Source organism: Leptomonas pyrrhocoris (genome assembly GCF_001293395.1).
Source record: "Leptomonas pyrrhocoris isolate H10 chromosome Unknown, whole genome shotgun sequence".
Taxonomy (NCBI): domain Eukaryota; phylum Euglenozoa; class Kinetoplastea; order Trypanosomatida; family Trypanosomatidae; genus Leptomonas; species Leptomonas pyrrhocoris.
In genome coordinates this window covers 457,642-480,997 of record NW_015438365.1, presented here as the reverse complement: position 1 = coordinate 480,997, position 23,356 = coordinate 457,642, and the positions used below count along the sequence as shown (strand labels likewise).

The following is a 23,356-nucleotide window of genomic DNA, read 5'->3' as shown; positions in this document are numbered from 1 at the left end:
CGTGGGTGGTGGGTATCGTTGGCTAAATGGTGTCACGTAGATCATTAAAGGCAGAAAGAGAGAAAAAAGAAGTCTTCTCGGTGGCCACCTTTTTTATTTTTATTTTTGCTTATCGAAACAGCAGCGATAACGACAGAAAAGGCGATGGTCTTTTGTGGTCTTGACGTGACGTGGATGATTCCCACGCTGTTGGCTGTGCGGGTTGCTTTCTGCGTGTGAATGCGTTTTCGTTTTCTTTTCATGTACAATTGTGTTCACTATATATATATATATATATATATATATATATATTTATTTATTTATTTATTTATTTACATTCGCTTTGCTGTTTTCCTCTTTCTTTTTTTTTCTCTCCTCTTTTTATTGTGCAAATTCTGACAAAGTCCGAAGAGGATCGTTTACACCGACGTGTTGTGCTGCGTTTCTTTTTTGTTTTTCCTTTCTTCTTCGTTACTGTTATTATCTGTGTGTCCTTGCCAATTCCGTGCTTCCTAATTCACAAGAATCGCACTGTCACGTATGGGGTGGAAAAAAAAAGGAAGACGTGGTGGGTGGTGGAACACACAACGAACTGCCGAAGAGATGAGCATGCGCAGCGAGATTTTGGCTGGTACGGAATCTAGCAATTGAAATGAAGAAACAAACGATGCGGTATGCTCTCGCGCGCTAACTTGCCTTTTGTATCAAGTTAGCAAACAGCTGTAAACAGCGGTGTCTTAGGTGTCTTCATGGTAGTCCCATTCGTGAGTGTTCTCGCGAGATGTGCGGACATTCAGTTTTTAATTTCGCCGAGTGCAACCGCGCTGGCCCACACCTACGCCGTTCGAAGTGAATCCGTGCGTTGAACAGCTTTTTCGTTGCGCAGAGAACCACCAAAGAACCTCCACCTGCAATGCACCGCCCCTGCTTTATGCTTTCTTCTTCTCTTCCAAAACGTATGTTTGTTTTCACAGCTTTCGTTTTAACAGGCGTTTCCCAGATTCGCTTTGTACGGTACATCGTTTGGTTTCCGAAAAGGGTGCGACCCCCCCCCCCGCCTATTTAAAACCTACTTTTGTGGGTTTATTAGCATCATCATGTTTGCCCGCTCCGCCGTTCGTTCGTTCGAGAAAGAGTCGCTTCTCCGCAGCGTTCCTCGGCGTGCCTTTGCGGCGGTACTGCGGCGGTCCGCGACGACAACCGTCGCTGCTAACCCCATCGCTGCCACTGCGGTTGCTGCCCCACTTACTCTCTGCGCGACGAAACGTTTTGAAAACACCACATCCGGCGTTGCGGGCGCCTCCGGTGACGATCGCAGCACGCAGCTGAACGATCTAATGGATTCATTTGGCGAGGCGCGTGAGCTGATCAAGGATGCCTCGGAGAGCGTGGGCACCACGTACTTCGCCGATGACATGGCGGATGCGGAGACACAGGTAAAAGATGTGCTGAAACGCTGGGCCGACGTGCAGGCGCTTTTGGAGAAGTCAGGCAAGACGGCGGAGCTGCAGAAATTGCGTAACATGCACGAGCTCAAGATGAAGCAGATGGAGGCGGAGTTGGAGACGGTGCGCGAGGCCGGGGGCTCTGGATAAGAAGATGACGTGGCAGCGTTTCTGTCTATATATCGCTCTCTGTGAGCAGACACGTGTGTGCGTCAAGGGGTGGCTTGTACTGCAGTGACGTCCTTCGGTGGGTGTGTAGAAGCGGTCACGGCATTGCTGACGTCATATGGGCTGTTTGGTGCCTTGGAGTTTTGTTTTTGTTTTGAACTTATGCAGCAGCTTCCAAAGCTGATTTTATACTCTCCTTGCTACACATATATTTCCTTGTTTTATCAATATTGCCACCGCTGTGGTTTCCACCACTATCACAGAGCGAGGGAGCCGCCCAACACCCACCGTGGCGGCGCGTTCAACCATGCATCCTACATTTGGTGTTTTATCGTTCACACGTACAGCCGGAAGCGAAGAAAACAAAGAAAGTGAAGTGCAATCCACTGACTTCGTTCGCGAAAGAAAAACGCCATGAAGGGGACAACACAATGGCCTGAAGTTGTGCACAGCAAGATGATATTTGAATAACAGGATAGCGTATGTGCTACCGCTACTCGTCAAGATCGATAGTGTTTGCGAACGCCGAACGGAATTCTTCAGCTCTTCAAACACTGCTTCCTCCGTTTTTTTCTTCTTCTGAGTCAAAACGCTCTTCCTCCTCGGCGGAATCCGTCTTCACTTCGGCGATTTGCGTAGGTATGGTTTCAACTGGCGTCATCCCCTTTTCCGGTCCTCTTCGTCTTTCGCTTGGACACCACCAGCTTCTGTCGTACGCGGTGGACCTTTTTTTTTCCTGGCTTGATTTGTTTACGTAGGGTAGTCGCTCTCTTTCAGCAGATGGGCGTTCCCGACTTCGTCAAGTACATCGCCCGCTCCTCGCCGGGGGCGCTGTGCCGCTTACCCAAAGGCGACTCCGCCGACCCGCTCGTCTTCGACTTTGTCCTCGTTGATGCCACGAACGCCGCCCAGACGCTTGGCCTCGAGAACCTTCTTGCCTTCTTGCACCCGCACCACATTCTCGCACGGCACGCCGTCATTTTTGCCTTGGACTCGCAGCGTGATCGCAGCGGCACGGCGCGGGCGCAGCGCCACACGGTGGTTCGCATCGGCGACCTTGATGTCCAAATACAGAAGCTGTGCAGCCAACTCGCGGAGGTGTACCGCACCCACAACAACCGCCACCGTAGCAGCACGCAGCGGCCAGTGGCGAGCCCGCACATCCTTACCAGCGGCCGCGGGGTGGCGGGCGAGGCGGACTACAAGCTGCTCGACCTGCAGCGGTCGCTGCTCACCGCCTCCCTTGCAGCTGGGGCGACAGTTCTGCCCAACTTCCTGTTTGTCTCGGAGGACTCGGATGTGCTGTGCGGGGCCCTCTGCGGCCCCGCACCGCAGCAAGTGTCCATCGCCACGCAACTGCAGGACGTGCTGTACGAGCCCTCCATTCTCCGCTTGGATCGCGTGCTCGCTTTCATCGCGACATGCACGGATGCGTTCTACGCCGAGAACGAGCGCGAGGCGGCGGCGGTGGCGGCAGCGAAGGTAAAGGAGGCTGCGGAGCGCAACGCCGCGAAGGCGAAACTGGCGCCCCCGGCTTCCAATACTGGGGCGTCAAACAGGAACAGCGAGGTCCACGCGAAGCAAGGGCTGAATGCTGGAAAGGAGGAGGAAGAAGGGGAAGAAGTGGAGCTCTCCGTGAAGGACACTGCTGTCGTGCCACGACCGGCGGAGGTGGACGTTGTGCGTCGCCGCAAGCAGGATGGACCGATGGTGGCCACCGGCGTGCGTGTGGAGCTCACCGACAGCAGCGACGATGACGAGCCGGAGGAGAAGACGCCAAAGAAGACTGTTACAGTGGCCGATGATCGTAGAAATCAAAAGGAGGATAAACAGGTTCGCATGAAGACGGTGCCTATTAGTGAGACTTCTGGGCAGCATGCCGAGAACGGCGTTACTGCTGTTGCTGCGGCGGCGCTGGCGTCAGACCCGATTCCCACCGAGGGGGAACTGACGGTGTCCACCATCACCTACACCAGCTCCGTAGACATGGTCTTCCTATTCGTCATTGTCATGGGCAACACGGTCAACGTGCCGTCCCTGGTGCGTGGTGCGACGAAGGTAGACACCGCCTCGTGCTGGCAGGCGTACTGCAAGCAAAAGTACAAAATTGTTTCGGCCAGCGAGGCCGAGACGGGCCGCGTTCTCCTGAGCACCTCGGTCGACACTCGTTCATCCGACAAAGGCGGGTTTGTCTTGAACTGCGCGTTCCTGCACTCTATTCTCGACTCTGTCCACTACGCCGATGCCGAGGCACGGCCTCCCGGCGAGGAGGAGACGAACCGCGCGCTGACCTATCTGTCCAACGCCGTCTACGCCACGCTACGGTACGTGGTCGGCTGCAACCTGGAGAAGCCCCCGGCGCTTCAGCAGACCTTCCTCGACTCCCGCCCGCTTTCCGAGACGGCACTCATGCTGCCGAGTCTTTCCGCAGTGATGTGGCTTCTGGGGCAGAAGGCGACGCGCACCTTCACCTTCCCGCTGCACGGTCTTGCAAAGAAGGAGCTACTCTCTGTCGCGTCTGGTGGTGCGATGGGGGGTAAGGATACGGTGGGCGGCGGCGCTGCTGCCTTAGCCACTCCGTTGCACAGTGCAACAGCCGCCTCGCCTCTGCGCGGTGCGGCGACGTCGGCGGGCGACTTGCACGTTGGCGATCACCTCGTGGCATCGGTGGCGGCCAACGCCTGGGCGGTCCGCGGCGGCCGCACGAGCGTTGTGTCGCTCGCCACCCTCGCACAAAGCTTCATCAGCAGCAGCGACGTCACGGGCGAGGGACGCGCAGCTACGTCGGCCGGCGTTGCGGTGCGCTCGACTCAGCTGCCCAGCATGACGGAGCTGCTCAAGAAGTGTTTGCAGAGGGTGTGCCCGGCTGTTCTGGCCAAGGCGAACCTACTCGTGTACCTCGTCACGGTGTGGGAGTACGCACTGGGCACTGGGGTGCGGCGCCTTGCAGCGCTAACGAAAGGTGCAGCCCACGTGGCGCGTGCCGAGGGCGGCGACGAGGTCTTCACCGCCGTGCAGGCGGCCTCGTCGGCGGGCAACCCAATGCGCACGGCGGAGAATGCCGCGGCTGCCGTTCGTGCGAAGCACGTCGCGGGGCACTACGTGTACAGCTTTGAACTGCGCCGTATGACACCCGTGATGCGGTCCTCGGACACACCGGCACCCGTACTCGTCAAGGAGGTCACTACACCCGCCGCTGCTTCCGCCACAACAACCTCATCGTCCACATTGTCGCCGGCCAACTCTACCGTTGGCCCCTCTGCCGCGCAGCAAGCTGTCCTTGCCGCGTTGGGCGTCTCCTACGACTACTCCAAGGCCCCTCGTGCCCCGGAGAACGTCGTCAACTTGCCGCACTCGGCCATGGATGACGAGGATAAGGCGGAGCTTCAGCGGCTGAAGAAGGTCGCGAAGAAGGAGCGCGCGCTGACGGCGTCGGCTGCTGCTGCTGCGAAAAAGTCCGCGAAGGACGGTGACACGACGGACGCCGACGCGTCTGGCGAGACGAAGGAGGGGTCTCCCAAAAAAGGACAGAGGAAGAAGGACAAGTCGAAGCAGAAGAAACGGCTTGGCAAGCGTGAGCGGTTGCAGCGGCAGAAGGCGATGGAGAAGTCTGGCGGCGGTGGCGGCCAGAGCAGAGAAGATCGCTCATAGATGATGTAATAGGCTGTGAAAGCGTACGCATTGTGTGCGTTTCTTCCAACGGCGCTGCGTCGTTTACTCGCGAGGCGGCGATGGGTCTTGTGGTGGTTGGTGCGGTACACCCGTGTACACTAATTTTCTAACGTAACTGAAACGAATAAATAGTAACCGTTGTCGGTTTATTTTCTCTCTCTTCTCTTTTCCGGTTTTGCACACGCTCGAGAGAGAAGAGCACGCAGCAGTTTTTTTTTCCCCTTCTGGTGTGTGGGTGTGGGAATAACGCGTTTAACTTTGTAGCAGAAAGACGAAGGAATTCTTACCCCATAAACAGCAAACAACGAGATACCCTTCCTGATAAGAATAAAAAATATAGAATACAATTAAAGCAGACCACTCGCTCAGACTTATTACTAACTGTTTTACAACTGCTGTCACGCAGTCCGTGATGTGTTACTGCTGGCTTGCCGCTGCTCGCGGTAATCCTTTGAGTCGCATAAGTGAACTGGAAAGGTCTGTGACTTCGGTGCACCGGCGCACTGTTCCATTCTTTTTTTTTGTCGGTTTCGTAAAGGCGTGGAAAACGATGCCACTCATGTTTGTGTCTTCCTCTAAACATGAACGCGATCAACGCCATCGCACACCCATCCTCGTTCATTCACGTGGTTTTTTTTTCCTCTGAAACATTTTTGGTTGCTCAGAGTTGTCTCCTTTTTGAAGGATAGATGCTGGAGGCTTGGAAGCCGTGTATACTGCTCATCTCTCTTTTCCGTAGAGCTGCGTTGGCACGCGTTAACCCCATTGGCGTTGTAGTGCGGGTTTGGTCCTCTTCACATTCCGTGTTTACCGTGCACTCTAGAACGGTTTTTGTTCTATTAGATCATCGTACGACGAACGCGTGCCTCCTTTCATTTCGAGGGCTAGGACGGTGATTATTTATTCCCTGCAGCGCTCCCTCCTTTTTGCGGTGCCGCACCCACCACTCCCGAGTCAAAAGCACGCCCACCGACTATCGTCATGTTCGCCAAATTGAAAGAGAGCATTGGGAAGGCGGGGAAAGGAGTGAAGGGCGGGATTGAGAAGGCGGGCCACAGCATCAAAAAAGGCGTCGAGGAGGCCAACCGCAGCTTGACACAATCCAGAAGTCACCACTCCTCTCCTGAGAAAAAGAAGAGCGGTCTCAAGTCGTCCGCCGCCACGACGCACGACAACAAGAGCGAGAAGGCCCACACCACGGCGGCCTCCGAGAGAAAGTCGGAGCAAGCGTCCACCTCAGCTGCTCCGGCAACGACGACGACGGCGGCCGCCTCGGCGCAGGCATCGCGTCCCTCCTCCGTCCACTCTGACAAGTCATCGAAGGCGTCGTTGCCGGATACGGCCACGTTTGCCGAGACGGCCGCTGGCCCGCGCTCGCGTACCGGCACCCCCACTCCCCGTCCTCCGCCTCCCCCTCCACCGCAGCACCGAGGCACACCAAAGCGGGCTAACAGCAAAACACCCGTTGAGACTCCTCCCGCGGCACCAGCAGCAGCGGCGGCAACACCAGCCGTGGTGGAGGAAGCGTCGAAACTGTCGCGAGCCCCGTCGACGGCGTCCGCCAACTCGCTGCACTTAACGGACGGCGACGAGGCGGAGACGCCTGGCTCGATTCGCTTCACCGTAGAGCCTGGATCTGCCGTGAAGGAATCCACACCACGGAAAGCAGCACAAGTAGAGGAGGTCAAAGAGGACAACGACGACGACGGTGAAGAAGGCAAGACGGCCGACCTCACCACGGAGGGATCACTGGACATTGCGGTGGAGGAGGACGATGATACGCAATCGAGAACGGAGGATGTAATGGAGAAGGTGAAGGCAGAACCCGCAGGGACGAAGAAGAGCACAAAAGAGACCTCCCAGAAGGCGCCTCCCATGACCTCAGGGGCCACAAGCACTGGCAAGTCGGGCAAGATCGCAAAAGAGGAAGTTGGAGAAGCGGATGGACACGGCACCAAGGGTGGCAAGGAACGCACAAACGGTACATCAAAGCCATCCAAGGCTTCCACAGCAACCCCAGCGACAACGGAAGAAGGAAAAGGCGGTGCGAAGGATGCGAAGGTGAAGAGTGGTACCCTGAGGAAGGCAACTCCGCTGCACACACGAGTTGCTGGCAGCCGCAACGGCGGCAACGCAACGCGGGCGCCAAAGAAGCCTCCTTTTTCGAGCAGGGGCGGAGGAGGTGAAACGAACGTGCGCTTCGCCGAGGACGAGCTTGAGCGCCCCGTGGAGAAAAAGATAGGCAAGGACGAAAAGAAACAGCGGCACCGCAACGGCTCCCGTCCCGTTGACGGTGTGGAGGAGGAGGATGACGCATCTGACAAGCCTGAAGCTGCTCATGCCGCCTCCGCTTCTCACAGCCGCAACCGTTCCAGTAGTTCCAGCCTCGATGGTGAGGGGAAGAGGGTGGATGCTGCGGGGGAGGAGAGCCAGCGGCAGCGGCGTGGCTTTCGCCTGAGTCCCGCGAAGGACGACGGGAGTGAGACTGACGGGAGTGGCAGCGAAGAACGCACCGGCAACGACGTGAGGGAGCGCGGCAAAGCGAGGAAGTCGACCGCGGAACTTCGCCACTGCAAAGAGCGGCCGTCGTCCCGCGACATTTCTCGTGAGAAGCGCCGGGAAGCGCGTCCACGCGATGAAGGCGAGCGCTACAGACCCACGAGCGCTTCCGCAGGGGCGCGGGACCGCACACAGTCGAGGCATTCTTCGCAACCATCGCACCCTCGAGAAAGGCGCAACGATCTTGACGAGGACAGAAACACCTGGCGGCGTCGCCGTGGTGATCGGGAAACGCCATCTTTCACTACACCGACTCGTGCGCAAAGACGCGGGTCAACGCACCGCCTCTCGCTGCGTGCGATGGACGGCGGCGCGCTTGTAGAGGAGTGTCTACGGGACACGGAGAACTACGCACGTGGCTCCGAGCGCCGCCGCCGCAACTCGCCCCGATCGTCGTCCCGTGGCCACCACGACGGGGAAACGGTGCAGCGCCGCTCCGCCATGCAGACCACCTACCAACTGGACTACCCCGACTGGTCAAGGTACCGTGACGAGAGCAGCGAGGGCGATGACGATGCCTTTCTGGTTCGTGTTGGCGGTGTGTCCTCGCGTCATGCGGGGAGCAGCCGACGCTCGCCTCCGGGAAGCGTTCGACGGAGTTCCCCGCTTGCATCGTCATCCTTCCATCGATTATCGTTTTACGACGAGGACGATGCGCTGGCCGCCGAGGCGGTGTCGGAGCCGGAACGGTTTCGTGCGCACTCCGCCGCCCGCCGTCACAGCCGCAGTGGACGGCGGCACGACGGGTACGGGTCTGGCGGGGAGGAGGCGGTGCCGCGTCGTGTCGGTGGCTCTCGATCGCCCTCCTCTTCCGTCCACTCGGTGGAAGAAGACGACTGGTACGGCAGGAGCGGCGGTGGATGGCACGAACGCCAGCGAGCCTACGGCGTGGCCAGGCAGCGTCCTCGCCAGCGCAGCGGCGACTACGCACCGCCGCACGACGCCTCCTCCCATGGAAGCGAGCGCAATGCGACCCACGTCGGCGGCGTTCGTCACCGGTACGACCCCCCTCGTCCTCGCAGCGCGTCCCGCGCCTCCTCCGAGCGACGACGAAGCTCCGTGGGCCGCGCAGAAGACGGCCGACTTTACGGGTCGTGGCGCCAACTCACGGAGGAGAGAGACGACCCGGACTACTACTTCTCCGACGCGCCGCGGAAGCGGCAGAATGGTGGGTCTTGGCGCTCGCGCAGTCGCGGCGGCGCCTTCGCCCCCTCCCCGCCACGAAGTCCGCTATGGGCGCACCGCAGCTCCTTTGGACGGGCCGCGTTGGGTGTCAGCCCTAATTTAGAGCGCCTGCAACCGGTGCAAAGAGGCGGCAGCAGCGCGGTTCTCTCACCGCTGCGGGGTCGTCGGGCAGGCAGTGCTCGTCGGCCAAACGACAAAAGTGCGTCGCATAACACCAGCGCGCTGCGCACCTCGCACAGCCGCCCGGCCTCCGCCCGCTCCGAAGAGGAGATACTGGAAGAGGTAGAGTGGAAGCTGGACGCGCTTGGTCAGCAGATTGTTGAGGAAGATAAAGTGCGAGAGCGCGCGATGATGCGCAGTCCCTTTCAGCGTTTGTACCACCTCAACAACCGCCGCGACCGCGATGAGCGGCGCGAGAAGGTGTTCCAACTCAACCGCCTCGAGCGCATTCGCGACCGCATCGTGTCTGGCTCCCTCGAGGAGGACATCGTCCGCAGAGAGGAGCGGCTGCGGAGGCAAGAGGAGATGCTGACGAACCCGAATGGGGTATTTTTGCGATTGTACCAAAACACCTCAGGTCGCCGCTCGCAAACCGGGCAGTCCACCGTGAACGCGAGCAACAGTCGACACAGCACGCCGCATGAATCCACCATGAATGCCGGTGCTGCTGCGGCGGCCGGCGCTGCAAGCCCCAACGCCACTGGTGTGAGTAAAGCATCCAATCGTCCCGGCTCAGCGACCCGACGCACCCTTAGCAAGGCGCAGCGCCTCGCCATGTGCGATCGCCTCTACGGCGGGGCGTTGGCGGGGGTAAACCGAAAGGAAGAGCGCATGAAGCAGAGCGTGGAGGAGCGCCGCCAGCGGGAGGTGGAGGAGCTGCTCATTGCTCGGCTCGTCGCGCAGCTGCAATTGCAGCACGCCCAGATGCACCCCCGAGAGAAGAAAGCGCCACAGACGTTGGCCGAGTTGGAGCAGGAGGCACGCGGCGAGTTAGATAAGATGCGTCGCGAGGACCCGAAGGGCTACGAGGACAAGCTGCTGCGCGGCCGTGTGCTGACCACGAAGGAGCAAACCCTCATGTCGAAACGGCTGTGGATGCACGGCTACGTGTCGAAGGAGAAGCTGGAAGCTCGCAAAGAGCGTGATGAGCTGCGCGGCTGCACCTTCCAGCCGGAGGTGAACGACTATGACGCCTTTTACCGGGTTAAAACGAAACGGGGGGACACGAGCGACGGGGAGCAGAGTGTGGGGGAGTCGGAGCAGCAGGACGTTGCCTCGGATGACACGGAGCACCAAGCGCGCCGGAAAGAGGTGGATCGCTGCAAGGAGCTGTATCGCAAAGGGATGAAAGCCAAGGCACACGAAGCGGAGCTGCGCGACGAGCGCGACCGCGAGACCCGCTTAAAGATTCTGCGCGGTCGTATGGCGAGCGACCATCACTTTAGACGCCGCGTCGAGCTCGATCCATCTCTGGCGGAGCGTTTCTTGAAGTCTCTTGTCGTGTGATGCACCTTAAACAACCGCTTTTCCTCTTCACGTTCGAGTGCCGGTTCTTTCTTTTTCTCTTCACTCGGGACAACGACGGCTGTCTTGGGCGCAGCCATCAGCTTCATACTTTTTTTTCCTGTTGTTGTTGCTGAAGTGCGTTTTTCCTTTTTACGTGACGCGCGGTAGCGACCGTTGTCGCTTACGCATCGCACGCGCAACTCAAAACGAGTCCATTTTTTGTTTGTTCTCTCTACTAGACACACATCTTAGACGTCTTCTTTCTTCTCTATTTGTGAACGGGTTATTGAATCATCTGCATTCCTCGTTGCTCTTCACTTTGCCGCTGCTATTCTGGCGTATGCTGTCTGTTTCGTGTAAGCTCAGCAATGCAATCATAGATGAGAGGGAGGGAGCACACAAGTTAGGTGAAGTGGGCTTCTCTCGTAGAGAAGAAAGAAACGACGTGCGTTGGCCTGCAAACGTACCCGCTCATAGGGTGTGAAGTGATTCAGCAGCACGCTGTACTTTCGACACGTGTTGCTTCGTCAAGCGAATGGCCCTCGCAAAACGGTCATGCTCGCAGGTTGTAAACAGCATGTAGTCCTTCCGTTAGTTCGAGTTGCCCATCGTTACATGAAGCGTTTCTTGTGCTGCTCCTTTGCGCTTTTTCCTCCGCCTTTCATTTTTTCCCCTTTCTGCCAATTGAGGCTTCCATTACCGGCGGCATCGCAGCCGACCTTGACTTGTCAAGACATTTTCTGGCTTGGCTTTCGAGATCCTATTTGCCTGCTTACTGCGCGATGCTCCGCCTTCTTTCTTGCCGATGCCGGCTGCAAAGGGCTGTACGACAGTCGTACATGGCGACGGCAACCCGAGAAGTGGTACGTGGCAACGCTACCACCGGAGGCGGCAATGCGACCACACCCACTTGCCCGGTTTCATCCACCAGTGCCAGCCCTCCACGCGTTTCTGGCGGCCCACGCCAGCTTCCTCAGCACCCGATGGAGCTGCTTTCGCACGTCTTCCAGCACCACCCGTCCGCGCTTCGACTCCACCGTGAGCTGACAGTGGCTCTTGCGAGTGGCGATGCGGCCTGTGCGGCGGACCTCGCAAGCGTGCTCGCGAGCACAGTGCAGCGGGTGGTCGCAGCTCAGGAAACGACGTGTGCCTCTCCTTCGAGTGCTTCTAGTGGGTATAACCGTATGGGTGAGGTACCTACCGTTACGGGCAGCCGTGGCGACAACGACGAGAACAGCGATGCGCAGACAAACTCCGCAGAGGGAGTTCCCCCTCCCTCCCCGGATGATGTAGAAGAGGCAGTGGAAAAGACACGTGAGGCTGTCTTGCAACGAGTTACCCTCTCCCCTGCCGGCAACAGCGCACTGACGTCGCAGGGTAGCGGTGTTTCTGTGCACAAGGGGGCGCAGGCGTTACCGTTCTGGCGTGATCCACGGTGCCTCTGCGTCACCGTGTTGGAGTCCGCCTTTGAGACGGACGTGCCGGATGGAGAGGCGCAGGGCTCGCTGAGCGCTGCCGGCAACCGTGCCGCCGTCCACGAAGCGGAGCAGATGCGCATACTGGAGACGTATCTGGAAAAGGAAGGGACTCGGTGGAAAGCGCAGAAGGCCGCGATTGCGAAGATCGTCTTGGAGGTTGCGAGAGCGTTGAAGATAGCACCGGAAGACTTGCAAGCAACGGAGGGCGTGACCTCGACGAGCTCGATGACACACAATGTGGAAGAAAGAGAAAGAAGAAACAGCAGCAACACCGGCAGTTCAAGTGGTAGGCGTTTGAACGTGCTGCGACATAGCAATCTCGTGGTTCGTGGCGAGATACCGCCTGCGGCAGCAACGTCGGCCACAGCACCTGCTGAGAAGGACGGCGTGGAGGCGCAGCTGGCAGCGTTGACGGAACGAATGAAAGACCTCGGCACGCCGCTTACGCGTGAAGAAGTTCGGATGGCCCGCTACGAGCTTCAAATGTCGCAGTCGAAGATGCGCTACGTGGTGGGGATCCACACGGAGTTACAGCACGCGCTAGACCACAGTGAGTCTGTCCGACAAGCCTTGCGGAAGCGCGTGGCGGACATGGGCCCCAAGTCCGCCGGTGCTGCTTCTCCTCCTTTTCTCGCTACAGGGTCGCAGCTGTTCATGGAAGAGCTGATACGAGCATTGAACGAAGGAGTGGAGGCGTTTAGCACCAAGGCCACGGAGCAGAAGATGCCGTTGTCGGTGGAGGACGTGCGAGCGCGCGAGGTGGCCGAAAGTCCAGTCCTACCGTTTACCTTCATGCTGAAGTGCTGCCTGTGGTTTGACACGACTCCACCATCGTAGCCAGCGTGCAGGATAAAAATGAGGCTTTGGCGACACATCCCCTCCGTTCACGACAAAGGTGCGATGCGTGGAGGTGGCGCTGTTTTTTTTCTTTCTTGCTCTTCTCCGCACCGTTGCGGACTTACAACGCGTTGGTCACACTACTAACTTAAACTGCCAGTTTCTAAAAAGAGCGAACAAGGGAGAGGTTCATCGTTTACAAGGCCCCAGCATAGTCTAGAGAATTTGGGTTTTGTGAGGCGATTCGCTTTGTGTCGGTGCGAAGGAGGGAAGCGGTTTGCAGGTTCTGTGCTTTTGCCGTGTTGCATCCTTGTGGTCTTCCGAAAGACCTTTTTTTTTTCTCTTTTCTTAAATGTCTTCTCCTCCTTCATTCCCCTTTGCCCGCTCTTCTTTGCTGTATGTAAACATTCCTTTTCTTTTTTCCCCTTTCCCTTTTCTTGCAGAGAAGGCCCTGGAAGCAAACGAACGTGTTTTTTTTCCTTTCTAGTGGAACAACGCAGTGGTGGTCGACTGCGTTTTTTTTTTGCTTTGTCACTGTTGTTGTTCGCTCCAGTGCGGCAACCAGATAGTCCTGTACACCTTCTTCGCCCCACAACAACACCCCCAAAAGCCTCTCGACGCGCAAAATGCCCGGGGATGGCAGCGAGAGCGCTCTCTCGGGGCTTCGCCTCTACGAAGGCTTGGTCAAATCGCCCAACTCCCCGCGCGCATCGATCAGCAGCTACTCTTCGTTCCCGTCTTCCACGCCAAACCACGCAGCGATGACCCCCAGGGATTCAATAGCTATGAAAAGTGAAGCTTCGGGTTTTCTTTCATCCCGAAGGACGACGTTAACCTCCATCGCAGACTCCGACTCGTCGCCCTTCTCACCGAGACGGGATTCGCTGCAGCCCGTCTCTAGCTTCTCCACGACACCGTCCCCGAAAGCAGACGCCGCCGCCGACGGTGTAAAGTTTGTGGACGAGAGCAAGGCTGCATCTGGCAAGCGCAAACGCGCGACCCGTGCGACTCCCATACGTCTTGTGAGCGGCATGCAGGGCACGGTGCTACCGGAGCACCACGGCGCACTGCCCAAGATGGGTCACACGGCCGTTTGCTACCAGCAGGGTGTGTACGTGTTTGGTGGCGTGAATACGAAAGGGCAGTACAGCAACCACGTCTTCTGTCATGAGAAGCGAAACCTGTCCTGGCATGAAATACGCGGTGTCGGTGTGGTGCCACGCGGGCGCGCCAACCACGCCGCCGTCCTCATCGAAAGTAAGATCTACGTCTTTGGCGGGCACCGACAGCTGGAGGTGTTCGACGATCTGTTTGCCTACGATATCGTAACAAGCAGGTGGGAGAAGATCAGCTACGAGCAGACGCAGGGTCCTGGTGGCGTCTTCCTTCACTGCATGGTCCATGTCCCCTCATCGGACAGCCTCTTCGTTGTGGGTGGTGTGCACCATCGCGAGCAGAACAGCTACCTCGGTCACTTGTTCGACATCCGCAATCGTGTATGGAGCGGCGTGCCGCCGCCGCCCGCGGTGGACCCGCAGCACCTGCAGCTGGTCGCCGGCGCGTATCACGAGCCCAGCAACTGCGTGGTGGTGCTCGGCTTAGAGGAGAGAGACGTCATGAAGTCAGACTACGTGGCTGTCCCCTACGTCTACCTCTTCCAACCGCAGTCCTTTGCGTGGCGGCGGGTGGAGACGCCGACGGCGCCGGAGAGCCCGTTGCCCTTCCGCATCGGGACGCTGTGGGAGCGTTTTCTCCACCTACTCATCACCTCCGGCGGCGGCTTCTACGACTCCGTATTGCAGGAATGGATGTTCCCGTTCCCGCTTTCGTCATCGCCCAAGCCTGCCGCGGCCGCAGCGCCGGGAACGCAGAAGAAGACTGCCCCACCCCTACCAGCGCTGCCCCCGCCCCCGACGAACAAGCTAGGATTCTTGGTGCTGAACTTACGCGAGATGTCCTGGTCGCTCGTGCTGTGCAAGTTTCCGCGCAAGCTCCTCGCCGAGGTGAAGATGTACAACGCCGCCGAGCGTCGCAAGGAGGAGCGAAACACTTCGCGTGGCAACGGCGGCGTCAACCCTTTATCTCCGCAGGCGAACCGCTCCTCCTCCTTTACCCGGGCCAACCGAAGCGAAAGCGGCGTGCTGAACATCTCGGGGCTGGCTCGTGCGATGGCTCCGAACAACAGCGTTGCCGGCGTGTTTGGGCAGCGCCTCCCTCGCCGCAACTTAAGTTCGTCCTCTTCACAGGGCGTGACGTGGGGGGAGGACGCCGATGTCAGCTTAGTCAGCGGTGGCACCGCGGGTGCTGGTAGAAGAAGCGGCGATGCGGATGCGCTCTACCCCGGCGGGGACCGCTATCGTCGCATCATTAACTTCCAAGACGTGCCTGAGTTTACGCGGAAGTTTGTGCTGGTTGCGGTGCGCGATGCGCCTCTCAGGAACGGTAAGCTGCGGCCGATCCAGTACATTGTACTCCATGGGGGGCTGGTGGAGCAGCGGGACTACTCAATGCTCGCCTTCAAGCCGAAGCTGACCCGCGTGGACGCGCTGGCCGCGACGAAGCAGAACGGGCAGATAACCGGGCTGGTCCAGAAATCGTCCTACCGCGCCCTGCGCGGAACGCGTAACAGCATCACCAGCGGGCCTATCGACGGCGAGGAGATGAACGACGAGTGCAACAGCAATGCCTTTACACCGACAACCGACGCGGAGTTCTTCAGCGAACTCTTTCAAGACAGCACAGGAGGAGCTGGTGGCGGTGCAGCTGGTGCGCAGAAGAGGTTCGGCGATGCCGGCAGGCCGAGCTACGTGAGCATGGAGGACGCAGAGATCGACGCCTTCTCGCAGACGTTCCGCAACAGCGCTAGTGACGAGGAGCTTGGGCAGAACCTCGGCAACCTCGAAGACGGCGGCGCCCAGCTGCAGCGCACCTCACTCTTGCCGACGCTGCCCAGCGCCCGCACTCAGCGCAACGCCCACCGCTTTGCCCTCCAGTACACCGCTGAGAACGCGGTGCACACAGAGAGTCTGCTGCCCTACGCCAACATACCCGTCGCGGTGCTGCAGTCCTCACACGACGTGTACAAGTGGTCCAAGAACTACTACAGCTATCAGCGGCGTTGGCTCTCGGAGAAGCTGCGGGACGCGCTGTCGGAAGATCGCAAGCTGCGGCGGCTGCGCCGGGCCGCCAACGCGCGCAGCGGGCGGCCGACTTCCGCGGGCGGCAGCAGTGCCGCCCGGGCCTCCCGCAACTCCATGCAGTCCGACGTCAGCCTCGACGATTCAGACTCCCTCATGGAGTCGTTGTACATGTGCGAGTCCGTGACAACCCTGGCGCGCGGCGGTAAGTCGACGAAGAAGAAGCGCTCGACCATACAAGCCTTTGAGGACCAACTGGCGATGGAGGCGGCTGCCGCGGCGGTGGAGAACCAAGAGGCCCCGAAGCGCCGCGTTCAGGACTTCTTCGAGGAGCGCCACCTGGAGCCTTTTGTAGCCGAAGATGTGGCGCAGTTAACACGTTTGAGCTACGACGCCTCCACCATGCCGGACGAACGTGTCAAGACGAAGAAGCTCAAGAGGAAGCAGAGCATGTCAACGGACGCGTCCAGGTCGAAGAAATCCAAGGCCGCATCTGACGTCGGTGCAGCAGGCTCCAAAAGAAGAGGCTCCAAGGCCGGTGCACCTTCAGCGGCGTCCCACGCGCCAGCTGCTGTCGCGGCGGCACGGCCACCAAATGCGCTTGCGCCTATCGTGTGCCAGTCCATTGCCTCCCGGGTGAGCTTTGAGCGTTTCAGTATGGTGCCCAAGCGCCGTAGCGGACGCGAGCGCTGCAGCTCGGTTGGCTGTCCGGTTGTGAGCGACGGTGGCCACAACGAAGTTGCCCGCAACGTCTCTCAGTTGTTGATGCACAACGCACTTGACCGCTTTCGCACCGACGACGACAGCGTCGAGACACGGAGCCGAAAGGCGCGGCTGCGGTGGCGCTTTCTGCGGGCCCTGGTGTGCACCGGAGAGGCGTCGTACGTGATGTATTTGGCAAGCCAGGCGCAGTTCAAGATGAAGGGCATCACGGTGTCTAGCACACCGGGGCTTGTGTTGGCACCAGAGCTGCATTTGGTGGGGCCCTCGCAGGCGTACAGAGTGCCGTCTAAACCGGTCCCCTACAAGGTGTCGAACTCGTCCGGCACCGCACAGGCGCCCCCTCCGACATCCGCTTCCGCTGCCCGTTTCACCCAAGTGACGAACTCTGGCATGGTGGTGTACCACTCGCTTTGCTGAGAAGCAGGAAAGTAAAAAAAGAGGCTAAAAAAAAACCACCGAGCGGTGTTGCCTCGTGTGCTTTTCTTTCCACCCCTTTATGTTCTTGCCTTTTTTTTTGGCTTTGACTCAATGTACAGTATGAAAAAAGAAATTTATATCTTTTGTTATTGTTCTGGAAATACTTGAACGCCCTTCTTGGTTTTTCTTTTCATGCTGCTCTTCGTCGCCGCTGCGGTCGATGCCACAACACAGAGCACGAGCTTGTTTTGTTGCAACGAGCCACAGTAACTCCCGTTTGTGCACCGAGAGGCAATATTTGGAAAATCAACCCAAAGATAACAACAACAACGAAGCATCACTCCCATTGATTATCTACGCCGTGCCTCGTCATCTTGCAGCTGCACCATCATAAGATCTCTGATGTATCTGGCACTGTTTCACGGCCCTGCCGGTGTGGAAGTACGTGTTGCAAACGTCACCAACCTCACTCACTGCCGCGTCTTTCGCCGCCCCCCCCCCCACCCCCGCCCTCTCTCTTTCTCTTTTTCTTTTCTTCTCATATTGCAAGGGCGAAGATGGGAAGAAGCCACGGAATATCTAAACGAGCTTTATGACGGCTGTGGTCACCCGCTTGTGTGTGTGTGTGTGTGCACATTTGTCAACTTCTTCTCTCTATCTCTCTGTTTTTCTCGTTTTGCCTTCTCTTTTCCTCCTTGTGAAACAGGAAAAGAAGTTCCAAGACAATGAAGTTTGCGAGTAGTTCTCACACGAAAGGTCTCATTGAATTGTTGTCGACAGAGGTGCACACACACGCGCGCGAGTCTTCACCAACTCACCGCTACACCAACATAGCCTTTCTTTTTTATTTTGTACTCCTCTTCGTTGTAAAAGAAGATCCTTTCCTCTCTATTCATTAGCGCGATGCTTTGCTGGATTCCTTGCTTTTGTTTCCTCCAATTTTTGTTTACCTCTGCGTATCGTGCACCAGAGTCTCTTCGCGTTTTCGCAGTGTTCTCTCCTTTTTGTTTGTACGAAAACACTCTTTTATGCAGCACCAAGCATCGTTCCTTGTAGAAAGCTGTTCTCTTTTTTTTGGAAATGATTTTTTGTTTCCTTCATCATTGACGTACCACCACAATTGACGCACACAGAGTTGCTTTTGCATATAGTTTTTCCGTTTCTTCTCCTCCACGCGAGCGCCTCTGTTTCTCACATTTTCTTTTTCCTGTTTGCTCTTTCTTACTTCATTATACCCAATAGACGTGCCTTCAGCGGTGCAGCCAAGTCCGTCCACACTCACTTAACGGCCAAGACCACGGCACTGAAGATGCTGAATGCGAAGCCTCCCTCTCCAAAACCTCCCCTACACCCCGAAAGCTGCGAAGGTGCGCCGAATGTTAAGCAACAGGGATATGAAAGAGGTCCATCCACCACTACTTCTTCTTCTACGATTCCCAGCGCAACGCCAGACATGCCACAACACGGGGCCCCAGACGGTACTCGTGTCACGGCCGCTAACCCACCCCTTTCCGCCGCGTCGCAGCTAAATGCGACACCCGAGTCGCCGCCGCCGCGGCCGTCGTGGGAGATGCGTCTGGCCGCCCTGCGTCAGCGCCGTAGAATCGTGAACGCGGAGCGAAAACCCCAGAGCGACATCGCGGCCGCTGCTGCGGATGATGACGGTGCTACGGCCGCCGTTTCCAGCAGCTCTTCGCTGGCCGAGGAGCGAGGCGGAGACGCTGACAACGAGGTGGAGCGGGCACGGCAGCAGCCACAGGTGTTCGTTCAACACAGCAAGTTCTCCGTCTCCCCGTTTTCGTCTGTCCTGTCTACCCCAACGAGCGACGACGAAAGCGCTGAGGCCTTTCGTTCTCCCCTGCACGTAGCTCTGGAGGACTCGCCGGTGGCCCCTCCTGCATTCCGTGCAACGGTGGAGTACGTTGCGGACGGGCCGGGTCGGCGCGGTCGTGATGGTGGTGGGGCGGAGGGGGGCAGCGCCGTCGTGCCCATGCCGCGCACGCGAGCCGCCGTTGCGACAGGCGTGCGGCCGCCGGCCTCCCCCGCCCCTTCCGGCACGTCAAGCGTCCCCGCCTCTCCTCCCCCCGCGGCGGTGGTGATGATGGCTGCCGCGGCGTCGCCTGGCGCGGCCAACGTGGCGCGTCCTGCGATGGCGGGCACGCGTCTCTCCTCCCGCCCGGTGCCCTCCATCATGTCCGCTGCCTCCACGGCGACGTTCTCCGAGGAACCGTTTGCGGAGAGATCGTTTGGGGTGTTCTCCTGGCGTGACAGTCCTCCCTCTCGCCCGGTACGCGCGGCTCCCATGCAGCCGGACTCGCACACGTCCGACGAGGAGTCACAATTGGAAGGGATGTACGAGGACGGCGAGGCAGCACAGATGGACTGGTCTGTGGGGACACCTCCACCGGAGTTGTCTGCAGTAGCACCAGCAGGGTCAGGGCCCAACAACAGTGCCTTGGCCCTTGAGAAGAAGAGGGGTGCAAGGGCGGAGGTGACAAAGCAGTTTACGGTGCACACCGCTTTGCTGCAAAAATTGTCCACACCACCGTTGACGTCAGGAGTAGATTCCTCATCGACTTCGCAGACGAATGCGTCCCCCCCAAACATGTCGTCAGAAGTGGCGGTAGAAGTGGCGCAGGAGCCCTACGAGAAGGCAACCTCACTCAGCGGTTCTCTGGTATCTTCCAGCAACGGCGAGGATATCGATGGCAAACGTGCAGCTCCGTTGTCGACCGAAGCGCCACCATACGCTGCGCTGCCTGAACCGTTTCGTCAAGCAATGACAGCCAGGCATTATCCCCAGGAGAAGGGAGTGAGTCACAGAATTGATGCAAAACAGATGCATCCGTCAACTGGAACACAACTTGAACGCAGAGAGGCAAACTTCTCGCCCACGTCTGCGGTTGCCCCGGGCACAGCTACCCTCTCATCTGTGGCCCACCATGAGGGCGACGGAGATAAAACTCAAGACAAAGCTGATGCGAAGAAAAAATGCGCTGGTGGGAATACGCAACCACACAACACGGCTTTGACATCGAAAGGCTCAAGCGAGCCATCAAATACGCGGCCGTCGGCGCCCGCCACCCAGCAGCCGACAGCACCTCTAACTGCTACACAGACACCTTCAGACAGAAAACCTACCTGGGCGCTAAATGGCGAAAGCCCCGCAAAAGGACTATCAGAGAAGAACGTCCCGCTAACGCGTCAGGAGCGTTTGGTGGCTGAGGGAAACGGTGCGAAAGCGAATTTCGCGGATCGAGACAGTCGTGGGAAGCCGTTGGCAGACAAGAAGGGTGAAACGGTTCCTCCAGCACATCCGGTGAGCAACGCGACGGCGACTGAAATGCCGTTTCAAAGGGATGCAAGGGTGGGCAGGACGGTGCCATCTTCGGCACAGACATTTGCATCGCCGCCGCCGCTTACGCAGTTTCGGGTGCCACGTGACGCGGAGGAGCCCGTGTCGAAAAACGCTCCTGCGACCCAGCCTGCGACGCCGCAGGAGATGGCAGCCGCTTCCCGGACACCGCCCACAAAAGGACCTTCTCCCACATCACACGCAAATGCGTACATCGTGCCCGCGAAGGCGGTTCGCAGCGATGCGCAACAGCGACAGTACAGCGATCCGGTCGCCAACCGCGGCAGCGCCCTGCCACCGCTGCCTTCTCTACGTCAGGTCCAAAAGGCACCGACTCTGCGACCTCTTTTGACGCAGCTTGTGTCCCAGGCGATGATGCATGGCGCGGTGCAAGACAGCGGCTCCGCCTCCCCCATCGCACCCGTCTCCCCAGCTACCGACGCGCCGTCTCTCGACCACCAAGTGCGCACCGCCGTTCCCACACCTTCCAATTACACACACCCGGCAACGCCGAGCAGCGATTTACTGTCGTCACCCGTACCGACTTGCCAGCGTCCGCGAGCTCCATCGCCTGGCAACTCTCCAGAGGCGAGGAGGAAGACCGAGTCGCCAAGTCTGCGTTCTTCGTCCTTTCTTCAGCAGCAGCAACAACCGCGTTACCTCGAACCGAATCAGCCAGACTGGCACGCGGCGCTCGTAGCCGGGGTGCGGGTGCACCGTGACAGCCCGCACACTCGTCGCCCGCATTGCCCGTCGCGAGAGCGGTCGCAGACAGGGCGCATCACGTCCGCGTGGAGCTCGCGGTCGCCTGGGGCATGGGATGGGCTCATGTCCTCCGTCTCCGCGGAGCGCGACGCCTCGCTGTTGGCCGAGTCAGCGCTGTCCTCCAGCAGCGGCACGACGTTACGCCGCGCTGGGTCGGCGGCGGCGGACCGCAACGCGTCTTCGACAGCTTCGCGCAGTGCTTCAGTTCGCTCGCTGCTCTCCACTGTTGTGTACCCGATCTTCAATGCCACCTCGGTAGGTCTCAAGTACAACTTGACCGATCCCCCACCTGCTGCTCCGTCTTTGCGCACGGAGTGCACGCAAGTCATCCGTGAAGAGCTTGAGCTGCAGGCGCGCCTTAACAAGTTGAAGGCGGACTCTCTCTGTCGGCGGATAGAGCGCTACCACTAGAAACTATATCCCCAGCGAAGATACGGCACATCACATTTTGAAGTGCAGTCAAGCAACGCAAAAGCGCCAAAGAAAAAGCTGGCTAAAAGCCTGACACAAAGAACACTGTTTCGTATTATTGCAATGTATGCGCGTGTGTGTCTGGGTGTGTGTGTGTGTGTGTGGAGGAAGAGCAAAGAAACTGTATAGATCCTCTTTCAGCTTCATGAAGGTCCAATCTCTGACAGACGCATCGTCCAAGCCGAGCAACTGGCTTTGTTAGGGTACGCTTGAGAACTTCTACGGATATTTCCACAAATACTCATGCCACGCTGAGCTATAGGCTAGCCACACAGCTTTGAGGCCTTTCTAAAGTACTCCATTCACATCATTCTTTTCTTTTCCCTTTCCCTTTCCCTGCGCCGACTTTTTACCTCCCCCCCCCCTCCATTCGTCGCTCTGCGTCATTGCCTCATGTACACAACGACGGCAACAGGTGGCGAAAACGAGAAGCTGAGCCGAACTCTTTTTTTGCTGTCAATTACACATCCACACAAGCACATCGAACCACACAAACATTATGTTCGCGGTTGCAGATCCAGACGCGGTCACAGCCTCCCCACCTGCCGACGCCGCCACCGTAGACTCCCCGCAGCGGACGCGGCAGTACATTCACGACCACAAACTCAACGAACTCTTCGCACACCTGTTACAGCTCGTGCTTTACCACAAACCAGAAAACCCGCGCGTCTTCCTGGCGGATGAAGTGCACCGGATTCGCAGTGAAAAGGTCTCCTCGTCGCTCTTTACCGAGAAAGATCTAGAGACGATGTTCGAGATGATTGATGTGACGTCGCAGAAGTGGATCACGGTGCAGCAACTGCGCAACACCTGCCGCAACCTTTCCACCGGGTCGTCTGGCACCGAGCGGGGCGGCAACGGTGCCGTCAACACACTAAGCGAAGAGCAGGAAGCTGCCATTACCCGGGCAGGTGATGCCGCTGGGCACGTGTCGTTGGAGAAGTTCAAGGAGGTGCTGGCCTCGCTGCTTCTCACGCGAAATATGTGGTCGGCGAAGGAGTAGATGCCTTTCCAACCATCACGAGAAGCTGATTCGGAATACGAAAAGGAGTAGTATAGCGGAGTGAAAAGTACGTCTCTTCTGCCCGTTTGATGTAAACTACGTTTTTTCCCCTTCTCCAGAGCAATAAGAATCAAGAAAAAGAATACTATGTGTAACGACATGAAATTCCGTAGCGTCTCGTACTGGCGAATAGCGGCAACTCACGTCAATGCTCGAGTTCGCCCAAGTTAGACGCTTTGTTTTAATGCGCAGAAGTTCGTGTCTTTTGCCCTCTTCGGAAAAGGAAGTCACCTGAAAAGGTGGGATTCCTGAATGTTTTCTTTGTTTGTCCTTTCGCGTAGCAAGCACGTAAAACGACGACACTACGGCTCCGTTTCGTTGTCTGGTATTAGGTGAAAAGCGCTCATTTCCTAAATAAAAAAATATCTTCTTTTCTCCTCTTCACCCTTTTCGCCACCCTTCTCCTTCACGTCTATGAGTACTCTCGACGCTGCATAAACTCCAAGCTCCCAGCGCTCGCACTTTTCATATTACTGTTAATATTATTATCTAAAATTGTTGTTTGCGAGAAGAAGCGGCGTAGTTCTTTCTTCGTATATATATTTTAATCGCAGCCAGCGCGCGTCAAACGTACACAAGCGTTGGGAAACATGTGA

General features: G+C 58.0%; 7 protein-coding genes across 9 annotated transcripts; all 7 read left to right on the top strand.

Annotated features, from left to right (window-relative positions):
- Positions 1 to 952: 952 nt before the first annotated feature.
- On the top strand, positions 953 to 1,574 carry ABB37_05076 (hypothetical protein; the record flags this gene model as incomplete). The annotated part of the gene is made up of 1 exon (XM_015802986.1): positions 953 to 1,574. Exon 1 carries the CDS (start codon positions 1,077 to 1,079, stop codon positions 1,572 to 1,574), a length of 498 nt encoding a protein of 165 aa, XP_015658502.1. The 5' UTR covers positions 953 to 1,076.
- Positions 1,575 to 2,230: 656 nt separating this feature from the next.
- On the top strand, positions 2,231 to 5,243 carry ABB37_05075 (hypothetical protein; the record flags this gene model as incomplete). 2 transcript variants are annotated; one of them, XM_015802985.1, is made up of 1 exon in its annotated part: positions 2,231 to 5,243. In XM_015802985.1, exon 1 carries the CDS (start codon positions 2,373 to 2,375, stop codon positions 5,241 to 5,243), a length of 2,871 nt encoding a protein of 956 aa, XP_015658501.1. In that variant the 5' UTR covers positions 2,231 to 2,372. The 2 variants fall into 2 exon arrangements, with proteins under 2 accessions (XP_015658501.1, XP_015658500.1); XM_015802984.1 differs by having other exon boundaries at positions 2,296 to 5,243.
- Positions 5,244 to 5,928: 685 nt separating this feature from the next.
- On the top strand, positions 5,929 to 10,514 carry ABB37_05074 (hypothetical protein; the record flags this gene model as incomplete). The annotated part of the gene is made up of 1 exon (XM_015802983.1): positions 5,929 to 10,514. Exon 1 carries the CDS (start codon positions 6,246 to 6,248, stop codon positions 10,512 to 10,514), a length of 4,269 nt encoding a protein of 1,422 aa, XP_015658499.1. The 5' UTR covers positions 5,929 to 6,245.
- Positions 10,515 to 11,202: 688 nt separating this feature from the next.
- On the top strand, positions 11,203 to 12,829 carry ABB37_05073 (putative mitochondrial hypothetical protein; the record flags this gene model as incomplete). 2 transcript variants are annotated; one of them, XM_015802982.1, is made up of 1 exon in its annotated part: positions 11,203 to 12,829. In XM_015802982.1, the coding sequence occupies exon 1, from the start codon at positions 11,297 to 11,299 to the stop codon at positions 12,827 to 12,829; it is 1,533 nt and encodes a 510-aa protein (XP_015658498.1). In that variant the 5' UTR covers positions 11,203 to 11,296. The 2 variants fall into 2 exon arrangements, with proteins under 2 accessions (XP_015658498.1, XP_015658497.1); XM_015802981.1 differs by having other exon boundaries at positions 11,228 to 12,829.
- A 442-nt stretch (positions 12,830 to 13,271) lies between these two features.
- ABB37_05072 (hypothetical protein) lies at positions 13,272 to 17,106 on the top strand (the record flags this gene model as incomplete). The annotated part of the gene is made up of 1 exon (XM_015802980.1): positions 13,272 to 17,106. The coding sequence occupies exon 1, from the start codon at positions 13,615 to 13,617 to the stop codon at positions 17,104 to 17,106; it is 3,492 nt and encodes a 1,163-aa protein (XP_015658496.1). The 5' UTR covers positions 13,272 to 13,614.
- A 549-nt stretch (positions 17,107 to 17,655) lies between these two features.
- ABB37_05071 (hypothetical protein) lies at positions 17,656 to 21,637 on the top strand (the record flags this gene model as incomplete). The annotated part of the gene is made up of 1 exon (XM_015802979.1): positions 17,656 to 21,637. Exon 1 carries the CDS (start codon positions 18,416 to 18,418, stop codon positions 21,635 to 21,637), a length of 3,222 nt encoding a protein of 1,073 aa, XP_015658495.1. The 5' UTR covers positions 17,656 to 18,415.
- A 474-nt stretch (positions 21,638 to 22,111) lies between these two features.
- Positions 22,112 to 22,700, top strand: ABB37_05070 (hypothetical protein; the record flags this gene model as incomplete). The annotated part of the gene is made up of 1 exon (XM_015802978.1): positions 22,112 to 22,700. The coding sequence occupies exon 1, from the start codon at positions 22,197 to 22,199 to the stop codon at positions 22,698 to 22,700; it is 504 nt and encodes a 167-aa protein (XP_015658494.1). The 5' UTR covers positions 22,112 to 22,196.
- Between the last annotated feature and the right edge of the window lie 656 nt (positions 22,701 to 23,356).